Source organism: Argopecten irradians, chromosome 9 (genome assembly GCF_041381155.1).
Source record: "Argopecten irradians isolate NY chromosome 9, Ai_NY, whole genome shotgun sequence".
NCBI classification, from domain to species: domain Eukaryota; kingdom Metazoa; phylum Mollusca; class Bivalvia; order Pectinida; family Pectinidae; genus Argopecten; species Argopecten irradians.
In genome coordinates, this window is record NC_091142.1 from 1,067,828 (window position 1) to 1,085,903 (window position 18,076).

At 36.6% G+C, this 18,076-nt stretch overlaps 1 protein-coding gene across 1 annotated transcript in view; it reads left to right on the forward strand.

The window, feature by feature from the left end:
• The window catches only part of LOC138331043 (required for meiotic nuclear division protein 1 homolog), a 46,273-nt gene that overhangs the window by 20,764 nt on the left and 7,433 nt on the right, over positions 1-18,076 (forward strand). Inside the window, 5 exon segments of the mRNA XM_069278501.1 lie at positions 1,375-1,399; positions 2,722-2,831; positions 4,396-4,502; positions 4,834-4,898; positions 17,671-17,747. Of these exon segments, the coding sequence (XP_069134602.1) occupies positions 1,375-1,399; positions 2,722-2,831; positions 4,396-4,502; positions 4,834-4,898; positions 17,671-17,747 (384 nt within the window).

The following is an 18,076-nucleotide window of genomic DNA, read 5'->3' on the forward strand; positions in this document are numbered from 1 at the left end:
TTGATACTGTTCCGCTTCTTTTGTTGAGTTTGAATTCGCAAGTTCGAAGGGCGTCAGAACGCTTGTTTTCAACCGGAATCAACACCATAGTGATAAAGACCTTCCGAGTGAATTTTTGCATTGGGGGAACAGGGTCATAAAAAGTTGATTTTCTCAAAAAGTAAGGAAAATAAAATACATTAATTTTGATGAAACACTAAAAAAATCATTCTGATTTCGGAACAGTTGGAATTATGAAGATACCTCTAACAGTATTTTTATTATTTTTATATATTATGTAAGTTAATTATTATTATTCTTATTATTACAAGCTAACTGATATTTTACATAATATATAATTCATTTTTCGCAATTTTCAGTCATGAACACATGACGTACATGTACATAGCAATTATTTTACTTGATGAATAATTTGCCTGCCCCTGTGCTTGAGCTGAGGTGACCTATATTACATTTCACGGTCCCGGAATAGCTGTTGAGATGGGTAGTTTTTATCTTGTACACACGTTCCTTCCACATATTCATAATTCTAAATATAACTGTCGAAGATAGATGTATCTGGATCAAATTATCGATGAAAAGTTATATAAGACCACGATCGAGTGCATTGTGGGTAACGATAGGCATAGGACGTCTTTTTGCAAGCGGTAATTGGAATTTTCAAATTGTTATTTGCCTAGATGAAATAAATGATTTGTTTTACTGTCCAGGGGACAGGAGTCATATCGTCTTTCCATGTCAACACCAAAATAAAATTAGCAGGCCTATTCAAGGATTCGTCCTTGGCCTACTGTAAGATACTGACCGTGTATCCGATGTAAATCCTCAAATATATAATTATATATTTTGTAGTAATAGCTACATGTACATGAAGCCCTTGCCAGATATTGTGAATAGTTTGAATAGGCATGTTTACATGATATATTAAAAAAAATTGCCGCCGGTGGTGAAAATCGAAAGATCAGAAGATCTGTACGTTCACACTAAGACATATTCCTGCTTATTTATATAGTGATTTTTTATAAGAAGAAGATAACACTGTTATTTTACTCACCTATCTTTAATAGCAAATATTTCATGATGTATGATTTAGTATTTCCTAATAGGAAAAAACTTTTGTAAATGTAATCTGCATGCATGTAGCTGTTGTTTCATCATGAAGAAAAGTGAAAAAAAATGATTATAACACATTGATCACAAATCACAAAGTTTTTTGTTGTTCTTTAATATACCTGGTATACGATAATCTTTGTTTGTTTGTTATTTTATTGATTATTTTGCCGAAATGCTCGAACGTCGGTGAAGACACCTTTGAGAGGAATGAGTTAGATTTTGCCGAGACGAAACACAGGCTCGTGTTACGTTGATACGGAGAAAAGGACAGTTTTCATTTTATAACGTTACCATGGAATATCAAAGTTATATGCAATGAGAAATTGTACAATACTATCTTTTTCGATTATATCTTTCGATCGAGCCTACTGCGTATGCATTGTAAAATTCTACAAAGTTGCATGGAAAATCACGATAACTGCATGGTTGGCCTACAGTCGATGTCGGGAACATGTCCGATTTGATGCATTCAACTCAAGTATAAAAAATGAATGCTATTTCCGAAACTTTTTGGACTAAAGATAGTCCATGTGAATGTTTATGTCTTCAAAGATCGCATCTTTTTTAATGAATAAGAAAGAAAAAACAAGAAAAAATCACGATAACTACTCGCGACCTAGTACTGCGGTTTTCGACGGCGAAAAACCAAAATAGATCTAGATTTTTTACACACAATGTCAAACATGTTCAATTCAAATAATTAATTTTATGTTTCAGAAGCATGTTAATGATGTTTTTGTGCAATATTTCATGAATTCCATCTACTAAACGAAGCATTGTATCCACAAACGCTGTAAGATTTACATTGTAGCCTAGGCCTACTGTTTCTTTTTCTTTTTGTCAAAGTGACGTTTATAAATGAAATGTTTCAAGATAAACTTAGACTATTATTTTAAACTATATGAGTGCAAATTACCACAAATGAATGCTTATTCCTTCAAAACGCCAGCTTGCAAGGATGAATCACCTGAGCTCATAGAGGACTAAAAAGTGACGTCATTGGAATGTTTGGGATCTAATCGTCAAATTTAGAAATGATAATCAGAATAAAGAAATTAAACATTTATTTACTCACATCGCAATATTTTCTTATCGCAACTGTTACAGGAAATTCTTATTTTCTGGTGTCGAGTTCTATGCCTGTTAATCTCGATATTAGTGCTGAAAATATCTGGATTATTGATATTGTTCCGCTACTTTTGTTGAGTTTGAATTCGCAAATTCGAAGGGTGTCAGAACGCTTGTTTTCAACCGGAATCAACACCGTAGTGATAGAGACCTTCCAAGTGAATTTTGGGGGAACAGGGAATTTTAAAAAGTTGATTTTCTCAAAAATTTGCTTTGGTTACATTAGTCACATATTGTAAAGAATGAATGTGCCATAAAAATGACCTCATTTTTCAGCATACAATTTTTTATCGTCTTTGTTTGTCCATTACAGGCCGTGATGCCTTTATTTCAGTACCTACCGTACTTTGATTTGTTAGGCCATTACAGACCGGGATGTTATTATTTCAGTACCTACAGTACTTTGATTTGTTTGTTCATTACAGACCGGGATGCCTTTACTTCAGTACCCACCGTACTTTAATTTGTGTTCCATTACAGAGATTACAGAGACTGAAGATACTAAAGAACATGAAGGAACACTGTCTGGAAGTTAATGATATGGAGCTCATCATGGAGGAAAGTGACAGTTTGGAAATTCAGCCAACAAAGTGAGTCGGTTATTAAATTAACCCTTTACCACATGTAAGCGCCTTTAGACGCCTTTACCCCTTGCCCCATGTAAGCGACTTTGAACGCCACCGCACCATCTCAATGCAAGCGCCTCTAAACGCCCGTACACGATCTTAATGCAAGCGACTCTGGAAGCCACTTTGACTATCAATGTTTTGCTATCTTCGTATCACGTGATAAAAGCGCCCCCTGTGTTCAGACTTTACAATCTAATTATAGACGTGACCAAATTTCTAATCAATCAAAAATTGGCACAGTGTTACTATATAAAACTCTGAATAAATTAACCGAGAAAATCACACATGTGTTCACTACTTCACTCATGTTACCGGGGACGCCATCATGGCTTCTGTTGTTGATATTTCGGCAGATATTTGTAATTATAAATACAATGTCATGATACTTAGATATCACAGACCTAAAACCATATAATCTGACAATGATTTAGACGATGTTTTATTCAATTTGACCGATTGAAAATCTGACGGTCATGAAGAACGGCGAGGTCCCGTACTATCACCATTACCTGACGCCGTGTTGAAATGGACTGGCGAGTTTACAGCCGTGAGTGTTGATAATTTTGTTAGAAACTTGTTGTCAAAACTTCAATAAACCTTTAATATACTTCATTTAAAGTCGATAGATTATTTTCGTGCATTTTTCAACGGCAAATAATGTACAAACATCCCACAACAAACACACTACTTGGAACGATAGAAAGTGAAAGTAGCGGTGAACGGTTTGGGAACCGGCACGGACAAAGCAGAAATAACAGTGTTTTTCGGAGCAAATATATTGACTGAGCCATGATTCAGATACATATTAGTTTGTTAACAATATTTCAAGTAATTTGTGCAAATCATTTTCTAAAAGTTATAAAAAAATCAGCAATATTTAGAGTATTTCCGACAGAGAAAATCAACCATTTTCTGACCTGTAAATGTTTTTAATAATTTTTGAAGTCCTCATATCGAATAATATTTGGGAATGATAGCATCACTGTGTAGTTTGATTCATTTTGAAGCAACTTTATTACCAAATTATTTGTCAAAAATAAACATGAAAGTAGGTAAATCCAACTTTAAAACGTATTATCAATCCAGACTGAAAACTTCAAAAAGTGCCATTGAGATGGTGCATACACTTGACAGATGTTGCAACAATGTTAGTGTTGAACATTGTATACTTTCCTCATGGAAGCCTGGTGATGCAGTCTACTAGTTTGCATGTGGTAAAGGGTCAAAATCTTGTTTACGAAACATTTATTGATTTCAAGTAATTCTAATTATAAGGGTAGATAAATATTTTGATTCTCCTTTTACGTTGTTTACTCTAAAAATACTATGAAACAGAGACCTGAGATCCCATGACAGAAGATGATGAACATTTTCGATAGTGATAAGTGTTTGACTGTCAAGTGATATAAAGTCCTGCCAGACTATTGAGTACTGTGAGAACCTGTAAATGGTAAGGTTACATGCACCATCCATTTTCAAGTGTAATGTGTTCCTTAATATAGAAATGATGTAATATATTTTTCAGGTTAGATACATTCCTAAATAATGATGTAATCAACATAAACGAGGATCAAGATGGCACTGATTTGATGCTGGTCAAATACGCCTTCTCAAATGCTATGTCTCAGTCAGGTATGACAAACTCAAAGACTCATCATAATATATTCAGAGACCAAGTCCCTCAATAGGACGTTCTGACTTCTTTTCAAAAATTAAAATTTTAAGCTGGTTATGAACTCTGATTAAAATTCAGATCCCTATTCTCATACAGAACATATGGCATCTGAAAATATTCCACTCTCATTATCTTTTCCAAAGTCTATCATCAACTTATATTACTCTTTTTATAAAGCTAATTACTGTCTCCCTGCAGTACACACAGTATTTTGATTATCCTTCTTGTTTTCAGTAACTGTCTCCCTGCAGTACACACAGTACTTTTGATTATTCTTCTTGTTTTTAGTAAAGCTAAGTATTTGGGAAACAGAGCTTTTCCGACATAGTCAGGAATGTGAGCCCATTTCAGAGGTAAGTGAGAAAATATTTCTCATTTGGTATATAGTTAATAAACAAATTCACATACCTAATTAAAAGTACCAGGTAGAATTGTAGTTTCTAAGATGCTCTACGATATGTTCCAATACAAGATCTAACAACTCCATGTTCGGGGTCACCTCAGTATGACCCCTATGGTTAGCCAGTCAGCATGTCATTTATGAAATCTTCGGTGTGGTTGATTCTTTTGGAAGTATAAACGGCTACTAGTACATCCCAAGATATTCCGATTCTAGGCCGAGGGTCATGCTGAGGGGGCCCCGAACAGAGAGTTGTTAGATCTTGTAATGGAGTATATCGTAGAGCATCTTGGCGAAGTGGGGAATTACAGCGGTACCGCTTAATTTAAATTAATTGATAATACTCCCAACATCATTTACAAATGATATTCATTAGATTTTGGTTTCTGTGAAATTTCTGTCATTGAAATAAAAATTCCATGTTCTACCTAATAAGGGAGCAGGGCACGGATGATGACCATGGAGGCGTCCCTATTAAGGATTAGTTTTTCTGCTGTTAAGTCCCTTTAGCTTCTTGTCTTAATCACAAAGAATTTTAGTGGAAAAAAGTAGGAGCATCCTTAGCTTATTGGGGGAGGCCTTATAGGTCAAATACTGACCCATTAAAAATGATTTTTTTATATTTCTTTTATTTTTCCAATTTATCATATAATATACAACATGATATCAATCATTCTTCTACATATACACAGAAAATAATAAACACACACCCTCTCACACACACACACACACACACACACACTTACTCCTCACACAGTCATATAAACAAAACACTGCACAAAAAACAACTCTAAACTACATTTTACAAAACATAACAATATACATTTTTTTATATTTTATTGCATAAAAACATTTTACATATAAACAACTTGTACATAGTCATCATTCACTAACTTTCTCATCTCTCATTTTTTTAAGCATTTTGTTATATGATCATCTTAACTTCAGCATATTATCGCACTATTATTTCCTTTTGTTGTACAAATATCTCTCATTCTCTCTCATTTTTATTACAATTACTCTAATACTATCGTTCTCTTACTTACTCCTCTTCCATTCAATATAATATCTAATATTTCCTCAATGCTTGTTAGGTTGTATAATTTTTTACATTCCTCTCATTGACTCATTCTACATTCTCTCATTCTATTACAAGTACAATCACACTTCATTTTTTAGTATCATAGTCAATTTTTCCAATGTCCCATCCAATCCAAAAATGTTTGCTGTTCTGATTAAGTTATTTTTAGTGTGTCTGAATATAAAATTTTCGTCATGATCAGTGTTTTGATATTTGATAATATTTTTTGTTTTCCAAATCCACCATTTTGTTGTCATTATAATAAAACTGGTAATGATTTGCTGTTCCTTGTTGAAATAAGTATTTAGTCCTAACATAATGTGTTTTTCTTCCATAATATAATTTAGGGGTAAGTTAAATAGCCTTATAATAAAATTTTTAGGTCATCTGACCGAAGGTCAGGATGACCTATTGTCATCGTGTTTCGTCCGTCGTCGTGCGCCGTGCGCCGTGCGCCGTGCATCGTGCGTAAAACTATTTATACAAAAGCCTACTCCTCCTAAACCCTTGAGTGAATTACATCCATATTTGGTGTGAAACATCCTTGGGGAAGGACAATCATATTTTATATAAATGAGATAGGTCCGACCCCTAGGGGCAGAGGGGCGGGGCCCCAAAAGGGCAAATTTTCTTAATTTTAGCTTTTAAATCCTACTCCTCCTTCATCCTTGGATGGATTTCATCCATATTTGGTGTGAAACATCATTGGGGACGGACAATCATATTTTTAGCCCACCATCATCAGATGGTGGGCTATTCAAATCGCCTTTCGTCCGTGGTCCGTCGTCCGTCCGTCCTTCCGTCCGTCCGTCCGTCCGTCCTTCCGTCCGTCCGTCCGTCCGTCCGTTAACAATTCTTGTTACCGCTATTTCTCTAAAAGTACTGAAGGGATCTTTCTCAAATTTCATATGTAGGTTCCCCTAGGACCCTAGTTGTGCATATTGTATTTTGGGACTGATCGGTCAACAAGATGGCCGCCAGGCAGCCATCTTGGATTTTGATAGTTAAAGTTTGTTACCGCTATTTCTCATAAAGTACTGAAGGGATCTTTCTCAAATTTCATATGTAGGTTCCCCTAGAACCCTAGTTGTGCATATTGCATTTTGGGACTGATCGGTCAACAAGATGGCCGACCAGCCGCCATCTTGGATTTTGATAGTTAAAGTTTGTTACGGCTAATTCTCAGAAAGTACTGAAGGGATCTTTCTCAAATTTCATATGTAGGTTCCCCTAGGACCCTAGTAGTGCATATTGCATTTTGGGACTGATCGGTCAACAAGATGGCCGCCAGGTAGCCATCTTGGATTTTGATAGTTAAAGTTTGTTACCGCTATTTCTCAGAAAGCACTGAAGGGATCTTTCTCAAATTTCATATGTAGGTTCCCCTAGGACCCTAGTTGTGCATATTGCATTTTGGGACTGATCGGTCAACAAGATGGCCGACCAGCCGCCATCTTGGATTTTGATAGTTAAAGTTTGTTACGGCTAAATCTCAGAAAGTACTGAAGGGATCTTTCTCAAATTTCATATGTAGGTTCCCCTAGGACCCTAGTAGTGCATATTGCATTTTGGGACTGATCGGTCAACAAGATGGCCGACCAGCCGCCATCTTGGATTTTGATAGTTAAAGTTTGTTACCGCTATTTCTCAGAAAGTATTGAAGGGATTGTTCTCAAATTTCATATGTAGGTTCCTCTAGGACCCTAGTTCTGCATATTACATTTTGGGACTGATCGGTCAACAAGATGGCCGACAAGCAGCCATCTTGGATTTTGATAGTTAAAGTTTGTTACGGCTATTTCTCAGAAAGTATTGAAGGGATTGTTCTCAAATTTCATATGTAGGTTCCCCTAGGACCCTAGTTGTGCATATTGCATTTTGGGACTGATCAGTCAACAAGATGGCCGCCAGGTAGCCATCTTGGATTTTGATAGTTAAAGTTTGTTACCGCTATTTCTCAAAAAGCACTAAAGGGATCTTTCTCAAATTTCATATGTAGGTTCCCCTAGGACCCCAGTTGTGCATATTGCATTTTGGGACTGATCGGTCAACAAGATGGCCGCCAGGTAGCCATCTTGGATTTTGATAGTTAAAGTTTGTTACCGCTATTTCTCAGAAAGCACTGAAGGGATCTTTCTCAAATTTCATATGTAGGTTCCCCTAGGACCCCAGTTGTGCATATTGCATTTTGGGACTGATCGGTCAACAAGATGGCCAACCGGTGGCCATCTTGGATTTTGATAGTTAAAGTTTGTTACCACTATTTCTCAGAAAGTATTGAAGGGATTGTTCTCAAATATCATATGTATGTTCCTCTAGGACCCTAGTTCTGCCTATTGCATTTTGCGACCACCATCTTGGATTTTGATAGTTTAAAGTTTGAAAAGCAGAAAAAAGAATTGTAAGTTTGAAAAGCAGAGAAAAGATCCCTCTTTCATTTGTCAGACATAGATCAATCTTTGGTGGGCGCCAAGATCCCTCTGGGATCTCTTGTATATAAATGAGCCTGGTCTGACCCTAGGGGCTGAGGGGTGGGGCCCCAAAAGGGCAAATTTTCTTAATTTTAGCTTTAAAATCCTACTCCTCCTTCATCCTTGGATGGATTTCATCCATATTTGGTGTGAAACGTCATTGGGGAAGGACAATCATATTTTATATAAATGAGGCTTGTTGACCCCTAGGGGCTGAGGGATGGGGCCCCAAAAGGGCAAATTTTCTTAATTTTAACTTTAAAATCCTACTCCTCCTTCATCCTTGGATGAATTTCATCCATATTTGGTGTGAAACATCATTGGGGAAGGACAATCATATTTTATATAAATGAGTCTGGTCTGACCCCTAGGGGCTGAGGGGTGGGGCCCCAAAAGGGCAAATTTTCTTAATTTTAGCTGGCCCAATTCCTGTTTTCAGGTTTCGGTCTCCGATCTCAATGAAAAATTTGTCTATAGGGGTTTTAATTGATGCCGAACAACATACAACATTTTTGTAAAGATTTTTGGTATTCCAAGATGGCCGCTGGCCCACTTCCTGTTTTAAGGTTTCAGTCTCCGATCTCAATGAAAATTGGTCTATAGGGGTTTTACATGTAATTGATGCTGAACAACATGAAAACATTTTCATAAAGATTTTGGTATTCCAAGATGGCCACTGGCCCACTTCCTGTTTTCAGGTTTCAGTCTCCGATCTCAATGAAAATTGGTCTATAGGGGTTTTAATTGATTCAGAAGGGGGAACTTTAGGTGAGGACAATCATATTTCATAAAGGACCGAGCTAAGACCCATGGGGATAGTACGGCGGAGGTCCAAAATGGGAGATTTGCTGAAATTTGGCTTTAAAATCTGACGACTCCTCATATTAATCCTTGAATGGGTTACAACCATATATGGATGAAGGGCTACCAAGTTTGTTCAACAAATGACATTTACCTATTTCAGAAACTTACATATTCAACTAAGGAGTTCCTTGTATTGTTTATATTAATCGTTAACCAATACTTTATACTGTGACTTTGTTGTTTTGTGCCATGAGTCAGATGACCGTTAAGGCCCATGGGCCTCTTGTTAATTTTTTGCCATAGTAATTCAATTTTTGGGCATGAATAAAATAAATGAGTTAAGGTTTCTTCATTAATTTTACAGAATGTACATAGGCCGTTTGACTTCTTCATTAGTTTAAGCTTATGTTCAGTGCTTACTATTCTTTGTATAAGTTTCTATGACAGATAGCATTTGGTTAAATGAGACACAGTTATTATATCTATACATATAGATAAGAGAGTTAGACTGTCCACTGTGTAGTGTCAGGATAGAGGGACCATGCTGAGTCAGTACCCCTGGCTGAAGGGAAGGGTTGACCCCCATGGTGACCACATGATAGCAGGTCTCAGTAAGAGCTAAAATAAATGTGTTTGTTTTATATTTAAAACAAGTAATAAGTAAAGGATCATAAATTATGTAATTTACTAAGCATTGGATACACTAAGCTGTGTATTATTGATATACTGAGTTACAATTCAATAGGCAGTATAGTTTGGAAGCTGTATAGCTTTTACAGTAATGTTTAGTGTGTGAAAGTCAGTATTTCTAATGTAACATTTGTAATTGATAATAGTTCTATATATTTTCTATATCATAAGAAAGAAGATAAAGTTATCTTTAATTTGCAACCTTTATATTGGTTGTGTACTGTATGGTTTCATTAATATATTAGGATAAAGATGTATAAGAAACATAGACTAGGCCTGTCAGGTAAAACTTCGAGATCCTTAGGGAGTCTGATTAGGGTGTCTTCTACCAGGTGTGGCAGAGACTTGTATAGTAGGGTCTTAGAGCCCAAAATCTAGTTCTAGGAGTTCTAGAGGTTCTAGAAGTTAAAAAAGGTTATAGTAAGACCATTGGAATTTATATATATACATGGAGTGTAATTGGTGAATGTGAGACGCTGATGTAAAATTGTGGAACCCTAAGTAATAAATATGAGGAACTGGCAGTACGGATTGGACATTATATCTTATGTGTAAACTAAGCATAATCATTATGTATGTTTATGCAAGTGCTATGACCAGCCATGATGGCCGGTCATATTTCCATTGAAAATCCTTACATTTTTTATCTGCTATTTAATATTTGATTGTTTGCCAAATTAGTTCCCAATTCATATCCTTGTTATTAAAGTAGTGTTCCCATTTGTTCATTTGTTTAGTTTTTGAGCTATTGCTATACAAAATGTGTTTAAAAACTTTTGAGGTCCTAAGTGTATTCATAATTTTCTCATTGTATATTAGACATAGATCGTCGGTGATCTTAGTTATTTCTTGGGCATCTTCTTGTTGGTTTTCTAAGATTTGTAACCAGGTACTAGGTATTGCCTTCTTTATTTTAGCAAATTCTGATATCCAGTTATGTCTGTTGATTAATTTATTCTGTAATGCTTCGGAAGTTATAAATCTGCTTTCTGTATTATTTCATATATGTTTGATTTTAGATATTCCGCTCTTACACCATTGTTGAAAGAAAAGTGGTTTGTGCTTAAATAATATTTTGCTATTGCCAAAAAGAGTCATATTCAATATGCCTTGCCGGGTGTGATTAGAACATTTTTGGATAATGATCTGCCTTTGAATTAAGGCCTGCTGAAATATGTCTGGTATTTTCCGGAGGTCTAACCCTTTTGTGGTGCTACATTTGCAAAGAAAGTAATCAATGTTGAACGCTTTATCGTAAGTTTGGAGCCAGTATTTTCCTAAGATATTCCATGCCTCTGTTTCACTGTGGATAAGCTTATATATCATTTTGACTTTTTTTTTATTTTATCAATAACGTCTATATCCAACATATCCAATCCACCCTGATTTCTTGACTGATAACATAATTGTTTAGAGACCTTGTGAATTTTGCTGTTCCATAGGAACTTGTAAATCAAATAGTTTATTTGAATTTTGTAGTTTTTCGGAATGGTCTTTTGAGATAATTCATAAGTTACCTGGGAACAAATCAAAGATTTAATTATGAGGACTTTCCCTTCAAGCGTTAGGTTTCTTTTTTTCCATTGTGTTATCATGTTTCGAATTTTCAAAAGTTTACTTTCCCATATCTGTTCTTCATTGATATTATATCCATGATATACACCGAGTGCTTTGATTTTGTCTTTCACCCATGAAATTTTTCTAAAATTTGGAGGCCTCTGTTTCCAAATGCCTATACATAGTCCTTTTGTTTTTTCTAAGTTTACCTTTGCACCAGATGCTTTTTCATATCTAGATAGAATGTGGAAAATATTTGGTAAACTGTTCGCGCTACTAACAAAGAATTGAGTGTCATCTGCGAACATATTAAGTTTTAATTGAATGTGTTTGTTTATTTACACTTGGTAAGTCAATACCATTGATAGCTACGTTATTCCTTATTGAACATGCTAGTGCCTCCGCTTGTAAAATGTATAGTATTGGGGCGATTGGACATCCCTGTTTTACTGACCTAGATATGTTGAAGAATTTAGAAAGATGGCCATTAGTAAGTATGCAACTTTTAGAGTATTTGTAAGTCATTTTAATCCATTCAATCATTTTTGTCCCGAAACCAAATTTCTTCAGACATTTTTCTAACCATCCCCATTCGACCCTATCGAACGCCTTCTGTTGGTCTAAGAAAATAATTGCCCCACCCGTATTCATTTGCCCTGTATATTCAATCACGTCACTTAATAATCGTATCGCGTCTTCTATGTTGCGCCCTTTGATTAACCCTTTCTGATCACTATGAACTATTTAAGGAAGTAACGGTTTGATTCTTTCCGATAAAACTTTTGTGATAATTTTATAGTCGGATGTTAATAGAGTTAATGGTCGCCAATTAGCTAAGTTTTCTCTCTCACCTTTTTATACATTAAAGTATGACTCCTCTGTACTGTGATGTTGACATTTCATTATTCGAAAAAATTTCATCAATTACTTGAATAAATTCAGTCTTTATAGTATTCCAGTGAATTCGATAGAACTGTGCCAAGATACCACCAATTCCTGGTGATTTATTACTTTTCAGATTCATAACGGCTTTATGTATTTCATTTTCAGTTGGAGAATTTTCACAAGACTCCATTTCATATTTAGATTATTCAGTGCTAATGTTACTTACCAACAAATCAGCTTCGATTTCATTCCATCCTTCTGAAGAAAACAATGTCTTGTAAAATTCAACTTGTTCTTTAAGTATAATGTTTATATCGTTGCTATAAGTACCATCTTGGCATTTAATTGTTTTCCAAGTTTTATTTGCCCCATGAACCTTTTCTAAACTGAAAAAATAACTAGACGACCGTTCGCCTTGTTCATACCATTTTGATCTAGACCTTACCCTTGCCGCTTGTGTCCGTTTATCATAATATCTATTTACTTCTTCCTGCAAGTTAGATAACTCTTGTTCGTTTACAGTATTTCCTTCATCTTTTTAGCTCATCTGACCAGAAGGGTCAGGATGACCTATAGTCGTCATGTTTCGTCCGTCGTCGTCCGCCGTCCGCTGTGCGCCGTCCGCCGTGCGTTAACTTTTCACATTTTGAACTTCTTCTCAAGTTCTACCAGTGCGATTTGGCTGAAACTGGCATGAAAAGATCCTGACATGAACCTGACAAAGTGTTGTTATTTTTTGGGTCGATCCGAAATCCAAGATGGCCGCCACAGCCGCCATCTTGAAAACACATTTTGAACTTCTTCTCAAGTTCTACAGGTGCGATTTGGCTGAAACTTGCATCAAATGATCCTGACATGGTACCGACAAAGTGTTGTTAGTTTTCGGGTCGATCCGAAATCCAAGATGGCCGCCACAGCCGCCATCTTGAAAACACATTTTGAACTTCTTCTCAAGTTCTACCAGTGCGATTTGGCTGAAACTTGCATCAAATGATCCTGACATGGTCCCGACAAAGTGTTGTTATTTTTCGGGTCGATCCGAAATCCAAGATGGCCGCCACAGCCGCCATCTTGAAAACACATTTTGAACTTCTCCTCAAGTTCTACAGGTGGGATTTGACTGAAACTTGCATGAAATGATCCTGACATGGTCCTGATAAAGTGTTGTTATTTTTCGGATCAATCCGAAATCCAAGATGGCCGCCACAGCCGCCATCTTGAAAACACATTTTGAACTTCTTCTCAAGTTCTACCAGTGCGATGTGGCTGAAACTTGCATCAAATGATCCTGACATGGTCCCGACAAAGTGTTGTTATTTTTCGGGTCGATCCCAAATCCAAGATGGCCGCCATCTTGAAAACACATTTTGAACTTCTCCTCAAGTTCTACAGGTGGGATTTGACTGAAACTTGCATGAAATGATCCTGATATGGTCCTGATAAAGTGTTGTTATTTTTCGAGTCGATCCGAAATCCAAGATGGCCGCCACAGCCGCCATCTTGAAAACACATTTTGAACTTCTCCTTAAGTTCTACAGGTGGGATGTGACTGAAACTTGCATGAAATGATCCTGACATGGTCCTGATAAAGTGTTGTTATTTTTCGGATCAATCCAAAATCCAAGATGGCCGCCACAGCCGCCATCTTGAAAACACATTTTGAACTTCTCAAGTTCTACCGGTGCGATTTGGCTGAAACTTGCATCAAATGATCCTGACATGGTCCCGACAAAGTGTGTTGTTATTTTTCGGGTCGATCCCAAATCCAAGATGGCCGCCATCTTGAAAACACATTTTGAACTTCTCCTCAAGTTCTACAGGTGGGATTTGACTGAAACTTGCATGAAATGATCCTGATATGGTCCTGATAAAGTGTTGTTATTTTTCGAGTCGATCCGAAATCCAAGATGGCCGCCACAGCCGCCATCTTGAAAACACATTTTGAACTTCTCCTTAAGTTCTACAGGTGGGATGTGACTGAAACTTGCATGAAATGATCCTGACATGGTCCTGATAAAGTGTTGTTATTTTTCGGATCAATCCAAAATCCAAGATGGCCGCCACAGCCGCCATCTTGAAAACACATTTTGAACTTCTCAAGTTCTACCGGTGCGATTTGGCTGAAACTTGCATCAAATGATCCTGACATGGTCCCGACAAAGTGTTGTTATTTTTCGGGTCGATCCGAAATCCAAGATGGCCGCCACAGCCGCCATCTTGAAAACACATTTTGAACCTCTTCTCAAGTTCTACCGGTGCGATTTGGCTGAAACTTGCATGAAATGATCCTGACATGGTCCCGACAAAGTATTGTTACATCTCTGGTTGATCACAAATCTAAGATGGCTACCATGACACTATATCTAATTAATTTCTTATATGTTAAGGCCCTTGGGCCTCTTGTTTGAAATAAAATTTGTTGAAAGAAATTGAAAATGATCCTGATGTGGTCCTGACAAAGTGACAACATATATAATTAATTTTACTATTGCAAAGGTAGTCAGATGACCGTTAAGGCCCTTTGGGCCTCTTGTTTTGTATCATTTGGTTTATTCTTTTCTCTAGAGATTCGATGTGTGCTTTTGGTTTGTTGAGGAGCTTATACACAACTCTTTTATCTTTATTTTTGTAATCTCCCACCATTCTGTTTTACTACTGAATTGATTGATGGTGGTTTTCCATGTGACCCAGAAAGTATTAAAAATTTCATTAAAAAGTTTAGATTTAATAGTTTCTACATTCATTTTCCAGTATCCTGGTCCATTAGCAATGTCGGTAGAATTTAATTCTATAAAAGGATTCCCATAGTGGTCATTATTAGTAAATGGGCAATGCATGAAGGATACCCGAGATATATCTGAGTTTAATGATTTACTTGTAAGGAAATAATCTATTATTGACCGTTTTTCTCCTCTTTTAAATGTAAAACATTTTTTGTTTGGGTATCTTCTTCGCCATATGTCTTCCAAATATAAGGATTCCATTAAGTGTTGTAATTGTGATTTACCTGAATCTGTGACAGTAAAACATTTTTGTCTATCTTTGTCGTTATGAAGTGTACAGTTAAAGTCGCCACCTATAATCATAGACTTATCTACTTAAGAATTCAGTTTATTATTAAACATCGTGTAATATACCTCTTTGTCAATGTTGGGGGCATATACATTTATCAATAAAACTTTTTTATCACCCATTTTCAAATTTATGATAATGTATCTACCATCTACATCTTTAACTACTTCTATAACCGATATTTGTAAACCCGCCCTAAATAATATAGCCACTCCTCTAGATGCTGACGTACCATTTGCCCAATAACTTTCTCCATTCCATTCTCTCTCCCAAATAAATTGCGAGTTTGTGTCTTTACAACAGTGGGTTTCTTGTAACAGGATTACATCAATATTTTGCTTTCGCAACCAATGAAAAATATTGCCACGTTTCTTCTTATTTTTTAACCCATTTACATTAATTGATATAAATCGTAATTTCATTATTATTATTATATATTAGGGTGTTTTTTTCATTTTGTAAAGAAAGAAAAAAACTTTTTCCGTCCCAATAAATGGTTGATATTAGGTTTGTATGATCCAAGTTAAAGTCTCTTACCAAATGTATTAGGAGAAAAACTAATGTTTCGACTGTTTGCTCTCACTCTCAGATGAGAGAGATGACTCACTCCGGGGCCTTTTTTTCTTCCGGACTGTGAGCGCCTCCAGTTTATTGGTATCATTCACACAGTCTATGAATGTATTCATCAGCATCTTTGCTCCTTTGGTGTTCACGTGAAGGCCGTCTTTGTCAAACAGTTTACCGTTTGGTTTCCCTTTTTCCAGAAATACTGTGTCATTGTCAATGAATTGGAATTCGTGTCTTTGACAGAATTTCTGAATAAAGGAATTCACAATTTTCTCAGTTTTATTGAGTTGGTCTCCACTCTGGCCTGTAATGTTCCTCGGTAGAATGCTTGGTACTGTGACTCGTGCTCCTGGATAGGAATCTTGGACTTTTCCCATGGCCTCAGAATCTTGGACTTTTCCCATGGCCTCAGTTAAGTTTATGTTCACTGTGTCAGGGTTGTTTCTATTTCTAGTGACATCATTAGTTCCCAGACTTATTATCACATCATTGACATCACTGTCTACAACTCCCTCACCATGTGCCATTTTTATCAAATCATGAATGTCTTCAGATGTAGCTCCAGATTTCGAAATGATTTTTATTGATGAGTCTGATGGTTTCACCCTTGCACAATTCGAGGCTCCAAAAACTAAGGATTTCACCTGTTGTTTACTAACAGTACCTGTATCACTGCATGGTATATCCCGCTGTACAACGCTACTATCGCCGGGAATATTTACCTTGCTTTGTGAGTGTTCATTGCTCTTTTTGCCTACTGTATGTCAGTTCGCATCCCATGCAGTGGACCTGTCACTGTGAGTGAGCCTATTTTTAGATACACGAATTTCACCTGTGCAGTCTTTAGCCAGGTGAGTCGTTTTATTACACTTATAACACTGTTTGACTCTCGTAGGGCACCTGAAGTGGGGGTGGTCAGATTGTTCACAATAAATACATTTTGTCTTGTCATTGTCACAGAATAGTCTGACAGTATAATTCCCAGATGATGTGGTGTTGGGGATAGTAGGGATTGCGTCGATCAGTTGTATATAACGTGTTCCCGTTTCAATATCTGTTCCTTTAATAGTTCCCCTCTTCAGAGTACCAGATACCACTTTGCCATATTTTTCCATACATGTTGCTATATACTGGTCTGATAGTTCAATGGGAGCGTCTTTTATTGTGACTGTTGTTAGGGATCGATCAACATCTACTACATGTAGCTGTATTTGCCTTTCTCTCAATACTAGTCCATTTATCAATACTTTCCTTTTTACTTCGTTAGTTGTCAACGTAATTAAACACTCACTTGTTGTCAGTTGAATGCCTTTTATGCTACCCCTGTCGAGGACCTCCTCTAAGCTGGCTAGGACTTCTCTATGGGTCAATCATTGCAAACGTTTGGTGAAGAAATGCACCGTTGTATCCCGATTAACTTCACTCATAGTGAGTCTATAGAATCATGGATTCAATAGTAGGTTCTGTATCAATTTGCATCAGAAAACACTCACTAGAAAAGTGAGTATTTCAATAAAAACTCCTGAGCAAATTCCACCTGCAGTACACTTCAAGGGGGGTAACTCTTTCAATCCCATTAAAAAATGCTTTAATTCCAGGCGCTGAGAATGGGAAATGATGTGCGCATGAGAAAACAGAAGATTTTGAAAACTCTCGGGGCAATATTGGCTATTCGGTAAGTTTTCAATTTATAGCTCACCTGGCCTGAAGGAACCTAACAAAAGGAAATTAGAGGCCAATTATTTTAAATCACTTATAGTCATGATTTACAGAATATATCAACACCGGATTAATGAGTCATTTGTATCAATCTTGTAAACATTTGTACAGTCGAATCTGTGCTAACGACCATCTGTATGAAGCGCCCCTCTGCTCTAAACGACAACTTCAATTCCCCCCACCCATTTCACTATATATGTTAACTCTATTAAACGACTATCTCTCTAACGCGACCGGCGACCACATAATCTCCTTCCTGTGGTCGCAAAAATTCTCTATACAGCG